This window comes from Dromiciops gliroides, chromosome 2 (assembly GCF_019393635.1).
Source record: "Dromiciops gliroides isolate mDroGli1 chromosome 2, mDroGli1.pri, whole genome shotgun sequence".
In the NCBI taxonomy this organism is placed as follows: Eukaryota; Metazoa; Chordata; class Mammalia; order Microbiotheria; family Microbiotheriidae; genus Dromiciops; species Dromiciops gliroides.
This window is the reverse complement of record NC_057862.1, coordinates 278,625,153-278,640,443: the sequence shown is the minus strand read 5'-3', so window position 1 is coordinate 278,640,443 and position 15,291 is coordinate 278,625,153. Positions and strand designations below refer to the sequence as shown.

At 43.4% G+C, this 15,291-nt stretch overlaps 1 protein-coding gene across 1 annotated transcript; it reads right to left on the bottom strand.

Annotated features, from left to right (window-relative positions):
• Positions 1-800: 800 nt before the first annotated feature.
• SMIM32 (small integral membrane protein 32) lies at positions 801-3,276 on the bottom strand. Its single transcript, XM_043980054.1, has one exon. The coding sequence runs from the start codon at positions 2,510-2,512 to the stop codon at positions 2,192-2,194; it is 321 nt and encodes a 106-aa protein (XP_043835989.1). The 5' UTR covers positions 2,513-3,276; the 3' UTR covers positions 801-2,191.
• Positions 3,277-15,291: the final 12,015 nt, after the last annotated feature.

The window sequence follows — 15,291 nt, the reverse complement described above, 5'->3', positions numbered from 1 at the left end:
TATTTACTTGCTTGTACACTTTTGTATTGTTATAATAGAATATCCTTCTTGAGGGTAAGGTTGATTTCATTTTCATCTTTGTGTTCCCAGTCCAGCCTTATGTAGAGTTAAAAAATAAATGCCTATTGAATTGAATTATGGAAGTATCCATCATCTAACAAAGTTTAAGGTGACCCAAGTATAAATCTCTTATCTATTACTAGTGTTTCCTAAAAACATTGTTTTGGCAACAGACCACCTCCTGGGTTAGATTCTTCTAATTCAGGCATTTCTTTGGGCATTCATAGGAAGGAAGGATTTGTGCCAGGCACCTGACCTAGTGCTCCTTGGGTAAAAGTTTAAGTGGTCTGAAGTGTTGGAAATTTGGGTTTTACCTCTCGTTTTCTTGGGGATGGGGGCAGGATATGGTTGGGGGGGGGAGTCTTTTGTTTCTCCCTATGAATGATCTGGTACTATTATGTGACAGGCTGAGTGCAAGGAGCCTCCATCATTATTTAAAGGAATGATTATGGAGACTGGCAGAGAGGAGCATGCAACTTTCTCTAGTATTTGTTAAATTGCTTGGCCCTTCACTCTTTAGAGTTCACACACTAAAATGTCAGAAAGATTCTGACAGATTAGTCACAAGTTAATTTCTAGAATCATATGTGTATGTGCACATTTGAAAATATTTAATCCAAACCTCTTATTTGACAGGAGAAAACGGAGATTAGTGACATGAAAGGATTTGTCCAAAACCAGCTAGTAAATTCAACTAGTGATACACCTGGTGTTTGACCCCAGATCTCCTGTCTCTGTCCAACACATGCTTCCTCCTCTACAATACACTACCTCTGCCTAATGTACACACTCTGTGCCAGGGCAAATAAGGTTAAGTCTCACTAATTTGGGTAATCTGGGGAAAGAGTGAGCATAGACCAGACAGACTCATATTGAAGCAATGTGACTTTTCAGTTGATTCAGTAACTAGAAAGGTAGTCAGAGGTAACCAAACACATATCAGGTAGGGGTCTGCTGGCCTGAAATATCTCAAAGTTCTCTTCCAACCAAAGCACCACAGATTTCATGTCAGTGGGGTCCAAATTATCGAGGTTTTATTGTATAAATAGTTGGTTTAAGCAATCTGAAACAGGAAGGAAGCTTTCCTCAGGACTCTGTCCCACTGATACAAATCTCATCTCTTTATGTAAGATTGTGTGTGATACATACATACACCACATACACATTTATGGTTATGTCTTGGCAGCTCTGAACAGCTTGGTGTGCACATCTTTTATGGACCACAGGTGACATGCTTTACATCTTCACAATGTCAGAACATCATATACACTGGTTCCTTTGTGTGGAACACTCCCCCAGTGTGATGATATGGCCTTCATTTATAACTGGCATGCCTAAAATCAGTGATGCAAGATGCTGATAGTAAGATTGGAGTAATCCCTTCAAGCTTTACAAACCCCCAAGCAGATCCAAGCATTACTCATCACAATTTTTAGTTCGATTTGTTAATCTGACCTCCTCTGGGTTTGTTTGGTTTTTGTTTTTGTTTTTTGATCCCTTTTCTACTGTGTGACTCATTGCTTTGGGAAAAGCTAAGCAAAAGACCAAGGTCAGGGGTCTATACAATCTTTCCAGTTATGAACATCACTTATAGTAAGAAAGTCCATACTGAGTAAGTAACAAGTACCCTGAGTCCTGTCTTTCACTATGTCTCATCAGGAGACTGCAAATTGTGCTTTTTGGAAGAATTCTCAACCCTACATTGGACTTTGGGTGACACTCTCTCTGGGAAGACAGAGATGAAGAAACCGCTAGATTTTTCACCATTTCACCATTTAGATGAGTGTGAGGCCACACACTTACCCCCCCCACCTGCATCCATCCAAACAATTTACACTCACACAGAGTCTGTAAGCTATACAAAATGCCAAACAAAGAAAATATTAGGGCTTTTTTTCTAGATGATGTGATAAAGAATGGTCCTTTGGGGACCAGTTTGGCGACATTAACTTATGTCCACTTGGTTCCCTCTAAAACGGGCCTCCTTTGCGTCCACATCCTGGTCAAAGAAAAAGGGGACATTTCATGGCACAGGTTTCCTCCTCGCAAAGCAGGTTCCAGCAGCACTAAGAATTTTCAAGTCAAAGGAGCAGACTGGGTCGATTATTCCAGCTGCCGCCCGCCTGGGGTGTTAGACAGCCTGCGTTTTCCACGGAGTCCGAGCCTCCCTTAAAGATCGATCGTAAGGTAAAGTGGCAAAGAAGGAGTTTTTCAGCTGACAGTTAATGAAGAGCACGATGATGGACACGGACAAGAGTAGGAAGAAGAACAACACGAGGTAAGTCACCAGGTCTGGCTTGCTTATCTCCCCCTCCTTAAGTGCCCGAGCTGTGGACACGTAGAGCGCAGAGGAGCTCACTGGCTTCGGGGTCCCGCTCCCATACAGCGTGCTGGTGTGCACCGGGAGCGGGACTTCGGCGGCACTGGTGGAATTGAAGAGTTCGCCATACATGTTCCCGCGTGGGCGCCCACGCAGTGGGGGGTAGGGCAGGGCAGGGCAGAGCCGCCGGCTAGGACCGCACCTGCTCCCTTAGGGGACTCCCAACACCGCTCCCTCCTAACCTAGGGAAGCCAGCCCTTCTCGGGATCCAGTCACACCCACCTCCCGCCGCGTCTTGTCATTTGCCAGCAGCCGATCGGCTGGAAGGAAAGGGGAAGCGAAGCCCTCCCGAGGCAGGCGTCTGGTGTCCCCACAGCCTCTCTGGGCGCTTTCCCCGCGCCGCCTCGGCGGAGGTAGGCGAAGAGGTGTAAGGAGCTAGGCGGCCGGTGTAGAGGAGGCAGAGGAGAGGTGCGCCATTGTCCGGTCAGGCCCAGGGAGCCGGTAGCCTCTGGGGCCCAGGAAGAGACACTCACCTGAGGGACGAGTACCTAGGGCTCTCAGTACAGCGGCTGAGCCCTTCCCGGCAGCGGCGACAGAACAGCTGAGCGCAGCGTTCAAGGCTCTGGGCGACCACACCAAAGATGGCACGCTTCCCACCGGTTGCCTGGAAGGAGTCCCGAAAGTCCCATGGTTGGACGGAGAGGCGACTGCTCCCTAAGCTAGAGGCGGGTGGCTGAGGGCGATCCGTTCCTGTAGGGTTCGCATTCTCTGCGCCACATCACCTTGCTCTCGGGTGCGGTGCTGTAGTCACTGTGCCCCCTTAGAGGCCGGGAAGGTCTAATTTCTAAAAAAGCTCAGCCTTCCCAGCGGTTGGCTCGGTTCCCTCTCTGGCTGCCCGCCCCTCCCTTCTACCTCTTCCTCCCTTCCCCCGCCCCCAGAAATAAATCGACACAGAGGCTGATTCCCCGGCTAGGTCAGTTCCAACTCGGAAGCTGGGGCTCCAGGCTCGGTGCAGCAAGGGCGCGCGTCCTCTGTCCACTTCATTGCTCCGCAGATCGATCCCGGACAGGGCTTCTGGGCAGCGCTGCTTCGACGTGATGCTTCTCTAAAATGCTGCGTGTCCCCATATACCTGGAACCCCGAAGGTGTAGGAGAGTCTCAAGGCGAAGTACAGCAACCTCAGCTGGCTAGGGCTCAGAGTTTTGCCTCGAGGGGAAGCAGGGAGTCAATGCTGCTGCCTTCCCCGCAGTAGCTGCTAAATTAAGCTTGCCTGTAGAGAATGGGTTATCCTAGGGTCCATGAAGCAGGGTGTTTTCGATTGGTTTTGTGATTGATTAGCCTGGCGATTTCCCATTTCTGGCACATTTACTATTGGCTCCTGGCCTTCCCTCAGCGGGCTCGCGGCCGCATTCCTCTCTCCTAACCATGGCATTCAAGCCACGTTTTCAAAATCGTTGACTCCATGAAAGGGTGGCCAAGACTAAAGGGTACTCAGTGAAATACCCCGATATCTCTGCTGAGACTAAGCAGGTATTTAAATTGCAGCCTCCTTCCCCAATCTTCTGACGAGATTACAAATGCCACCAAGAGATACATTTTTACCCCCAGAAGTACAGTCTTCTAGAAAGGAAAAGTCTTCCGCAGGGAGAAGTTTGCTCCCGGTTCGGATCTTGGCGGTTATTGCAATTGTAAAGCTCATGCAGCCTCGGCTTCCCTGGATTATCACACTTTCCATTGCCATTGTGTGGAGATCCACTTTTAAAACCATCCTTCCCAACTTGCAGTCTTTCCCATCTTCATACCCGCAGCACCCATTGCACACAATAAACCTGGAGAAATCCAGTAAGGTCTTCTGTTAAGAATCGTGTTGCCGGAATAGAAGTTTGCCCTTGAGGAAGAAAATCCATCCTGAAAATCTGGATGGAAGCTGGTTGTGATTAGACCTATTTAAATCACAAGGACCACCGGGTGCTACGGGGATTTAGTCCCCGACTAGAATGTTTATCTTGCCACACTTGGAGCAAGACTAACTAGGGTCCTTAGGGTTCCAGTCACTGGTAACTGAGGACAAATAACCTTATTTAGAAAAGTGTTCATCTAGTCCCTTTGTCTCTCTTGCTCATCTCTTACTGCTGGTCATTAGACCCTTTGTCCAGAAGTAGTTCAGCTTTTAATGCCAAGAAGAGAGAAGACAAAGAGTTTTACCCAGTCACCTATTGCCCAGACCTCTAGCTCTTTTAAATGCTTGTCAGGAGAGAGGGTACATGGTCTGCCTGGGAAATAAGATGTCTCCATTAATGAATTTGTATTAATTTGTCCCTCACTTTCCCTTAGTAACACATAGAAAAGAACCAGCAGTAGTTTATTGAAGAGGGATGGCTCTATGAGAGAGAGAGAGAGAAAAGTGATATATAACATCACTTGCCTCATTTTTAGAATTAGATTCACAGTTTAATACCAGGAAAGGCAGGTCTCTGGTGTCTCTGAGGGGACACAGAAGGCATGTGGAAAACATCACTGTAGATAGCTTGGACTTGGAGCAAATCGGCACCTGTCTGGCCCTCCCTTAGTAGGAGGAAGGTTATCACCTTTGAAGTTTCTGCTAACCTCAGATTTCTGTTACATAGGCACAATTTAATAAGAATTGAAGGCAGATTGTGATGGCAGAGAACTGGACTCCAGGAGATCCGAATTCTATTATTGTCATTTTTGCCAATTACTGTGTGATCTTGAGCTAGAGAATCCTCTTCTGTGGAAGATTCCGTCAGTTTAAACAAGGGATTTGAAGTAGTTCATCACTAAGAATCCTTTCCAACTCTGGAATTCCATGCCCTAGCCACATACATCTGGTGGAACAGGGATGGATTTCTTTTACCAGGGGTTGAAACTAAGGAACTTTTTTTTTTAAGTGAAGCATTTGGGGTTAAGTGACTTGCCCAGGGTCACACAGCTAGTAAGTGTCAAGTGTCTGAGGCCAGATTTGAACTCAGGTCCTCCTGAGTCCAGGGCCGGTGCTCTATCCACTTCACCACCTAGCTGCCCCCTAAGGAACATTTTTGATATCGAAATAGTTAAGGGATCAAAGATCACCCAAGGGAAGTGGTCAACCTAAGCTGAAAAGTACTAAACTTTTGAACCTGCAGGGTGAGTTTACCATCCAGCTATGCAGAGGTTCATTAGGCTTCATGGACACTAACCTATGCGAGTGGGCTAGTCCTGGATACCAGCCTTGGTAAAAAACAAACATACAAAAACCCCCCAAACCCCCCAAAACTAAACTTTACAAACATTTCTATCACAATTCAAGGCTCACAGAGCACCCCCCCCCACAATATCCTTGGGAAATAAATGGTGTGTCTTGTTCTTTTTAAAATTTTTTTACAGATGAGGAAACTGAGGCACAGAATGTTGAAATGTCTTGTCTAAAATCACAGTTATCAGAGCCAGGGTTTGGCTGGGATCTTTTGACTTGGGCTCAGTAATCTCTCCTCTGCTTTAGTTTTCTTCACTTGAATGTTAACAAGCAGCTGGTTACTTTCGGTCTTTAAGAAAAATCATCTGGATGAGAGGTGGTAAGTAAAGGGTGAGGGTAAGCCTTCCAGGGGTCTGGTAAGGAGTGACAGGCTTGATCTAGTGCAACTTGAATTCTGCAACAGAAATCTTAGGAAGCCAGATATAGGGGAGTATCTTTTTTATTGTCACTCATTCTTTATATTTGCCAAATCTTAGAAAATTTACCTCCTCAGCATGCTTTATCAGTCTTCCTTTTCTCCACTCACACCATAACCACTCTAGTACCAGACCTCATCAACTCTCACCTGTACTACTGCAATATCTTCCTACTTGGTCTCTCTATATTCAGTTTCTCCCAGATCCAATCTATACTCATTCACATTACTGCCAAAGTAAAGTAACTAACAATAACACTCCTTCACTCAAGAAGCTTCCTGTTCTCCCCAGTGCCTGTGGATTAAAATATAAATGCCTCTGGTTGGCATTTAAAACCCCGTCACAATCTGTCTTCAAATTCTCTTCCCAGGTTTATGGCACATTATTTTCTTTCATTTACTCTATGACCTGCATATAATATTGCAATCACCATCCCTACATCTTTGTGCAGGCTATATCTCACACCTGGAATGCTTATTTTTTACATTTGCCCCCCCCCCTGAAATTCCTTGTTCACTTAAAGACGTAACTCAAGGCAGGTAGATGTTATAGAGGACTGGACTTGGAAACAGGAAGACCTGAGTTCAGATGCACCCTCAGACATTTACTAGCTATGTGACCTTGGGCAAATCACTACACCTGTCTCATCTGTAAAATGGGGATAATGATAGCACCTATCTCCCAAGGTGCTTGTGCAGATAAATCATACAGAACTATATGATGTTCACTTTCAAAAGACTTTTGCTGGTTCTCCCCCTATCAATTGTTAGCTCCCCTTCAACAATATGTATTTATTTTGAATGTTAACATATTGTATACCCCTAGTAGAATTTCAACTCCTTGAGTCTAGGGGTTTTCTCCTTTTTGTATTTATTCCCACAGTACCTAGCACAGTGCCTGGTAAACCATAGGTACTTATTAAAATAAGTTGAGGATTGATTGATTTTATTTTATTGCTTGGCAATGAGGGTTAAGTGATTTGCCCAGGGTCACACATAGTAAGTGTCAAGTGTCTGAGGTCAGATTTGAACTCAGGTCCTCCTGAATCCAGGGCCAAGTGCTTTATTCACTGCACCACCTAGCTGCCCCCCTCCCCCCACTGATTGATTTTAGTAAGATTTCTCAGATGACAAGATTGAGCCAAGGAATTGGGACAGCAGAAAACAGTGGAGAGGAGGCCCTGCAAGTGGTAGTAACTTATCTTTGGAATAAAAATCTGGATTTTGTATTTGTGCTAATCATCTTTGCTTGTGTATGAAGCTTTGTGTCACTTTCTCCTTAGTTATCTAGTAAATCCCTCTCTTGTTCCTGAGAATGTAGGGGGAAGGGAAGAAATGTGTATGTACTTAGGTCAAGAGAGGTCGGAGAGTCAGGATGGTACAAGAGGAAAGATGTCATAGATAGTGGTGTTATTTTCCAGAATGGGTCAGGGTAGCTAGGGCTCCTGTAAGAGGTCAAAAGTCAGTGTGGGAAGACTTTGCTTGTGGACTCTCCCACCTATGGGGAAAACCTGAGGAAGTATTTTCTCTCTGTGGGCTAATTTGGCCTTTGTGTGTGTGTGTGTGTGTGTGTGTGTGTGTGTGTGTGTGTTTTGTGTTTCAGAAGACATACAAAGAGCCCAGAAAGGGCAGTCCTGTTCGGGTAAGCAGTCACTCTGATCATGAAAGTAAACACCATTCCCTGTTCAGCAAATACTGAGATCAAGTTTACACAGCTTTTTACACTAAGTAGAGGGGACTTTCCGTTAGAGGAAGCTTTATGTACTTATACAATGGACCAAAAACAAATGCTGGAGAGAAGAGAGCAGACGTTATCCTGTACAGGTAGAAGTCAGAACTCTGGGGCACAGGATGGGCCATTTTGTAGTTTCTGATCCTATGAACTAGACTTGTGCTACCTGCTTTCTGAGTATTCTGATGCTTTGGAAATAGTTATGGAGAGTAGTGAAAAGAGAGGAGACTTAAGTTCTTCATACAGTCAGTTTTGTCATAGTCTTCTTGGGCCTGCCCTTTCAAAGTGACTAGTAACCTGGACAAATGGGGTATATATATTAGGGAGCCACACTCTATGAGAGGTATTAGATAGTCAGGTGGCCAGGTCCTAGTCAGTCAGCTCCTGCCCCTGCCAGAATTATAACTATTGAATTCTCCACTGCTGTTCTCCTAAGTGACCTCATCATGGTTTTGAGAAGTGACCTTGGGACCTCAAGGACTATGTCAGAGAAGCGAAGGGTCTGGCAGATCCTACCAATCTAGAAAAGCTTCAAGTAAATAGACTTTAGACTGTCAGAGGACCAGCTTAACTAAATGCAGGGAGGCTTATCAGCTGAGAGCTGACTCCAGAGTAAAGGTTTGTTTTGGCTACTGCATCTCTGGAAGGCCTCTGCTCACTGGGCATAACCCTTTGAATTCTAGGTCCTGTGAGCAGCACCAGATGGGCAGATTAATGTGAATTCACAGACACTGAGAATGGGAGCTCCAGGAGATGAAGAGTGTGGTGTCCCCTTCTGAATTTCTCTGGGTAGTTAGAAAGACTTATTAGCTTTGAGTCACCAAAAGAGTGACTCAAAAAAAAAAAAAGGCACATAGCCTTGGGTGGGGCTATCCCACAAAGTATTCATGGAACTTTAACTGAGATCCCCAGGTTACTTCTGGTGACACATACACTGTCTCAGTGCTGAAGGACTTTTGTTTTGGGATGATTCCTCAGTTCCTGAGATGGCAGGAGAGCTGAGGTGGGGTGGGGCAGTATGGTTAAGGGCTGTGTCAAAAAGTAGACCCATTCAATAGATTTTAAAAGGATAGATAACCTTCTTATTGCTCTTTTCTTTCTATCTCCCAAACTCTTCTCAAACTCTGGCTCACCATGGAAGCCCGGGGAAAAATTCCTTAAAGCATAGATTTGGCACATGCCCAATGTTTCCAAAAGCAAGTATTAAGTCCTCAAGACTCATAAGCATGCATTGACAAATACTTAAAACATGAAGTAATATCTCCTTTTATACTCTCCTAGGAGGTTGGTACTTAAAACATGACCTATTTTGTGAGATTAGTGAATGGGCATTTCATCTTCATCTTCATCAGATCAGCTCACGACAATTCTATATTTTCTAACAAGCCAGAGCATGACTTGTGCTCCTCCTCCAGACAGTGGTCATCTTTTTTTTTAAGCATAAAAAGTATTTTATAATTTTCCAGTTACGTGTAGAGATAGTTTTCAGCATTTGTTTCTATAAGATTTCCAGTTCCAAATTTTTCTCTCTCCCTCCCTTCCCTCTCCTCCCTCCCCCCTCCCCAAGACAGCAAGCAATCCAATATAGATTATATATGTACAATCACATTAAACATATTTCTGGCAGTGGTCATCTTACACTCTGAGAAGTTGCTTCAGAAGCAACCTCTTATTAGACAACCAGCACCTAGAACCGGGAGCACCTGCTTTCTCAAATCTACAGAGTCCAACAGATCAGGCTGGCACTCCTGATTGTCCTCCTCTGTTATATAAAATTCTTTTAGGATGGGTCTGTTTGGAAGCAGATACTGCAACTCTTCTGTCCTGGGGCTATTTCAGAGTAACTGGGAGTTTTAGAGCATTGGCTGATAGCACTGAAATGTTAGTCTATTGTTCCGCAGCTGGTTATGTATCAAAAGTAGGACTTTAACCCAGATCATCCCGACTCCAAGATTTACCCCCATAATAATATTACATATTTTAAAGTATTGTGATTTAGATATTATTTTTATACATTATAAATCTAGGCTGCATTCGAGCCATGGGCTGTTGGACAGCTGGAGGGACAATATGATCTATTATTTTTTTACATGCTTAAGAAAAAGTAACTGAGGGGGCAGCTAGGTGGTGCAGTGGATAGAGCACCGGCCCTGGAGTCAGGAGTACCTGAGTTCAAATCCAGCCTCAGACACTTAACACTTACTAGCTGTGTGACCCTGGGCAAGTCACTTAACCCCAATTGCCTCATTTAAAAAAAAAAAAAGAAAAAGTAACTGATCTCTTTGCAATGGGGATGGGAGTTGGGGAGAGTTTGGATTGTGTTCCAATCCTCCAAGGTCGACTCTGATGGGACCCACTCTAAATGTGAGAGGGATGATTCTTTTGATCACTCCTTGGTCAACTGGTAGCACTCCAATCACACCTAGCAGGTCATCTTTATCATGTGGCTCATGGTGCTGGGTTGGGCAGTGGTCTGTCCAAATTCAAAGTCTCCTTCAAAATGGTGCTTCCTGGGGGGCAGCTATGTGGTGCAGTGGATAAAGCACAGGCCTTGGATTCAGGAGGACCTGAGTTCAGACACTTGACACTTACTAGCTGTGTAACCCTGGGCAAGTCACTTAACCCCCTTTGCCCTGCAAAAACAAACAAACAAACAAAATGGTGCTTCCTTTCTTTCCCAGCTTGATTTGACTTTGTGCATGTCCAACAAACCAAGCTGAATAGTCATCCTATAGACACCTCACCAACCCATATACACTCTCAGTTCGTTTCAATGAGTGCTCATTAAGCATCTACTGTGTACAGGGCACATACAGTGTTTTCCCCCCTCTGTGTCTCTGCTTATGGTGTTCCCTGTGCCTTAAATGCACTCCTTTCCATGTCCACCTTTGAAAATCCTATTCCTCCTCCAAGATCCAGTTCAAATGCTCTCTCTCTCTCTCTCTCTCTTTTTTTTTTTTTTAGTGAGGCAATTGGGGTTTAAGTGACTTGCCCAGGGTCACACAGCCAGTAAGTGTTAAGTGTGTGAGACCGGATTTGAACTCAGGTACTCCTGACTCCCGGGCCAGTGCTCCATTCACTGCGCCACCTAGCTGCCCCTCAAATGCTCTCTCTTTAAGAAGCTTTCCCTGATCCTCCCCTTGGAAATTATTTTGTCCTGTCCTTCACTCGGAGGCAGTTTGAGGGAATGCGTAGAGTGTGAATGTAAATTCATGGAACCTGAATTCAAAAATATTTTCCAGCACTTCAAACCTATGACATTTGCGAGTCCCTTAATCTCTTTAGGCCTCAGTTTTCCCCATATGAGGCAGTTGGACAAAATGGCCTGAAGGGGCAGCTAGGTGGCGCAGTGGTTAGAGCACTGGCCCTGGAGTCAGGAGGACCTGAGTTCAAATCCAGCCTCAGACACTTAACACTTACTAGCTGTGTGACCCTGGGTAAGTCACTTAACCCTCTTAGCCCCATGCAAAAAAAAAAAGAAAGAAAAAAGAATTTATTTATTAAAATGCAATCTCTTCGGGGACAGCTAGGTGGCGCAGTGGATAGAGCACTGGCTCTGTAGTCAGGAGTACCTGAGTTCAAATCCAGCCTCAGACACTTAATACTTACTAGCTGTGTGACCCAGGGCAAATCACTTAACCCCAATTGCCTCACTAAAAAAAAAAAAGAAAAGAAAATGCAATCTCTTCTATAAGACAGTTATCTAGCCTTTGTTTAAAGACCTACAGAAACCTCTTCATTAACTTTTGGGAAGCTCATTCTATTTTTTTTTGGTTGAAGCAATTGGGGTTAAGTGACTTGCCCAGGGTCACACAGCTAGTAAGTGTCAAGGGTCTGAGGTCGGATTTGAACTCAGCTTCTCCTGAATCCAGGGCTGGTGCTCTATTCACTGTGCCACCTAGCTGCGCTAGCTCATTTTATTTTAGGGCAACTTTTTATTAGGGAAAAAATGTCTTTATTTGTCACCAAAATCTGATTCTTTGTAGAAGATTGTGATGGCAGAGGGCCTGGCACACAGTAAAAAATAAATGCTTGTTGCCTTCCTACCTTGTAGTTTCCACCCCTTGCTTCTAATTGTACCCTCTGAGACTAATGCTTCTTCCCTATGAGAGTCCTTTAAATACTTGAAACCAGTGAACATGGGCCCCTTTGGCCCTTCTCAGTTCCAGGTTAAACCTCCCAATTGAGCCAGAAGTATTTCCTTTAAACTCTAGAATTTGTGCAGAGGAAAGTAAAGACAAAGAGCTTGCCATGGTATAATATGAAGGAAAGACCGTAATGTGGTGGATGGAAGAAATTTCATGTGGAAGAAGGGGAGATATCTGGGTCCCTGGGTGGTGGGCAAGGGGAAGGGAAAGGAACATTTTTAATGGTACTCTTCAAAATGTAATATGGAGCCATTCTTGACACATGTAGCCTATGAACAAGGTCACCCCAGCTCCCTGTAGAGAGAGAGGGAGAGGGAGAGCAACATTTCAGCAGGTCAGGATACCTTCTGTAAAGCAATATCTCATAGGTATAATGAGAAAGAAAAAACTCCTTTTTGAAAAGAGCTGGAGTTAGAGTATTATCTTTCACTTAAGGAACCTAGCCCTGAACCGAGAAGGTTGGTCAAAGAGGATGTCCCAGAGCTTGATGGAAAGGAGGTTATATAGTTCTCTTCAATGTCATCTGCTGCCTGAGAAGTAAACACTGGTCAGATCCTAGCCAAAGATGAGGAACTAGAGAAGATTCTGTAAATCCCAAACTAAGGGTCTTTGCCCTTTATAAAAGAGTGCAGTACTCCCCCAACAGTGAAGAGAGCCAGTGCAACAGAGTGTTTCAATCCTTCAGAGAAATGATTTGGCTATGCATATTGCATAGAGGGAAACTACCTGGTCCAGCAACAGAGCAGCGTGGCCCAGCTGTGGGCAGCCAGTTTAGTCTTGAAGCCACCCAGACAAGCTGTGGAGCGGGGTATCTTAGCAGTAAAATCATCTGTCTAACAAAGATGTCATGCCCATCAGTGAGGCTAGTCCCTAAAAAAGAAAGCACTTAAATGTCCACACTTCCAGGGGTGTGAATTGTTTTGGCCATTTGTGTTTCCTACATATGTACCTCACTACTAGGGTATATTAAGTTTGTACCCACTCTATTTATTGGCCCTGCACATGTATTTTGAGGAAGTGTATCCCATATTTATAATTAGAATGTTATAACATTATTGTTCTTGCTTTGCTTTTTAAATAAATGCATTGGCTAAGAGTTATTTGAGTCAGCTGATTAAGTAAGAAATAACACAGGTGGGGGCTCAGGAATTTCAATTATAGGGGCAACTACCTACAAGTTTACCCTTAGAATCCTGAGAGCAGTAGCAACAACCCTTTTGAGGACCCAATCTGCTAGCTTGGATATGTTAACAGAGTAAATCAGGAGGAAGGCGTTAGGGGTACCCACTATACATAGAATAATAGAATGTTAGAGCTGAAAGTAACTAAGAAATCATTGAGTCTTATCCTTTCATTTGACAGAGGAAGAAACCGAGGCTTGGAGAGACAAAACACTGTCCAAAGCCATTTAAGGTAGGAAGTAGCAGAACTAGGATTCTATACTGGTTCTTCTCAAGGACAGTACCCATTATACTCTATCGTGCTGGGGCAGGAGATAGTACTGGTATCTAGATCTGATTTTCAGGATAATAACTCCCAAATCTATAGTGCTTTAAAGATCACAAAGCACCTTATTTATAAAAAAGCATCTAACATTTATATGTATATGTACTTATACATACATATATATATATATATATGTATGTTTCTCATTTTACAGGTGAGGATGTCAAATACTTATAGAAGTTAAATTATTTTTCTCTGGTCATACATGTAATAAGTATCAAAGCTGGAATTATATTGGAGCATTGATTGTGTGAATCGAGAGATGAATGTGAGAGATATGGAGGGGATTTGTGTGAAGGCACTGGTAAGATTAGAAGTTCTCTAAATTCCCCTCCAACTGTGAGATTCTATAATAAGTAATAAGTAATGTAATAAGTGAAGATTATGAATAGTATTATGTGGATGGAAAAACAAAGTTACAGGAAATTTGGTGAGAAACTTGGTTAAGCCAGATTATCCCAAGAGCATTTATAAACAGAGGAATAATAAATAGAAGAAAAATAGAAAAGATGACTTTAACAAAATATTTTCTCCAAAAATTTATGGAACCCATTTATGGACTTTAGAAATGGCACTCCCTCCCCCCAAAAAGGGGCAGCTAGGTGGCACAGTGGATAGAGCACCGGCCCTGGAGTCAGGAGTACCTGAGTTCAAATCTGGCCTCAGAAATTTAACACTTACTAACTGTGTGACCCTGGGCAAGTCATTTAACCCCAATTGCCTCACTAATAAAATAAAAAAAAAAAAAAAAGAAATGGCACTCCCAAATGTGCTTCATGAGGAAGGAGAGCAGTTGGAGTAGATCAAATGGTAGTTATAGGAGGCACAATTTTCAGGGTATTGAAAGGTCAGGTCTCAGGATACTCAAAAGAAGAGAGAATACTAAATGTTTGAAATATTAGGAATATTATTACTATGGAAGAAAGTTGACTGAAAATAAGTCCCATATGCCTATTTTTCCATCTCTACAAAAATCTACAACTGTATCAAGAGCATCATTAATGAAAACATGAGAAAGAAAAAATGCAAGCTTATTTTTAAAAATCCATCAACAAATATTTAGGAGTCTATGATGTGCCAGGCACCATGCTAAGCAGGCATTAAGGATCCAAATTTTTTTAAAATATGGAGCAATCTCTCAAGGATTGTACCTTCTATTGGGGGAAGACAACATACAGCCCTATAAGTACATGGAGAATAAATACCAAGTGGTGAAATACAAGATAATTTGGTAACACTCAGAGTTAGGGGTATCGGGAAGGGTTCCATGTAGAAGGTAGAATATAAGTTTCGTTGTCTTGAAAGAAGAGAAGGAGCAGCTAGGTGGTGCAGTGGATAAAGCACCGACCCTGAATTCAGGAGGACTTGAGTTCAAATCCGGCCTCAGACACTTGACCCTTACAAGTTCTGTGACCCTTGGCAAGTCACTTAACCCTCATTGCCCCCCCCCCCCAAGAAATAAAGAAAAAAGGGTTCTATGAGGTGTAGGTGAGGAGGGAGTACGTTGAAGGCATGGGGATGGCCAGTGCAAAGGCACAGAGATGGTTGATGGACTAGTCTATGTGAAGAACAGAAAGAAGAATAGTTTGGCTGTATCACAGAGTATGAGTAAGAAATGAATGTATTACGAGGCTTAAAAGATAAACTGGGGCCAGGTTGAGAAGAGATTTAAAAGTCAAATAGAAAATGAATTTCCTATGTATGCCTGGGTAATGTGTAAGATCACATATTTTTGCATGAATTTTAAAAAAGTATATGTAAAGTTAAAAACGTTCATGCAAGTAACTTAAAAGAGATACTGTAATATCAACATAATCTTACTTTTCCCAGTAATTGAATCTGTAACTTAGCTAAGGT

Excerpts from the sequence above, each read along its gene's own strand:
- SMIM32 (XM_043980054.1), bottom strand. The coding sequence starts at position 2,512 with ATGTATGGCGAACTCTTCAATTCCACCAGTGCCGCCGAAGTCCCGCTC.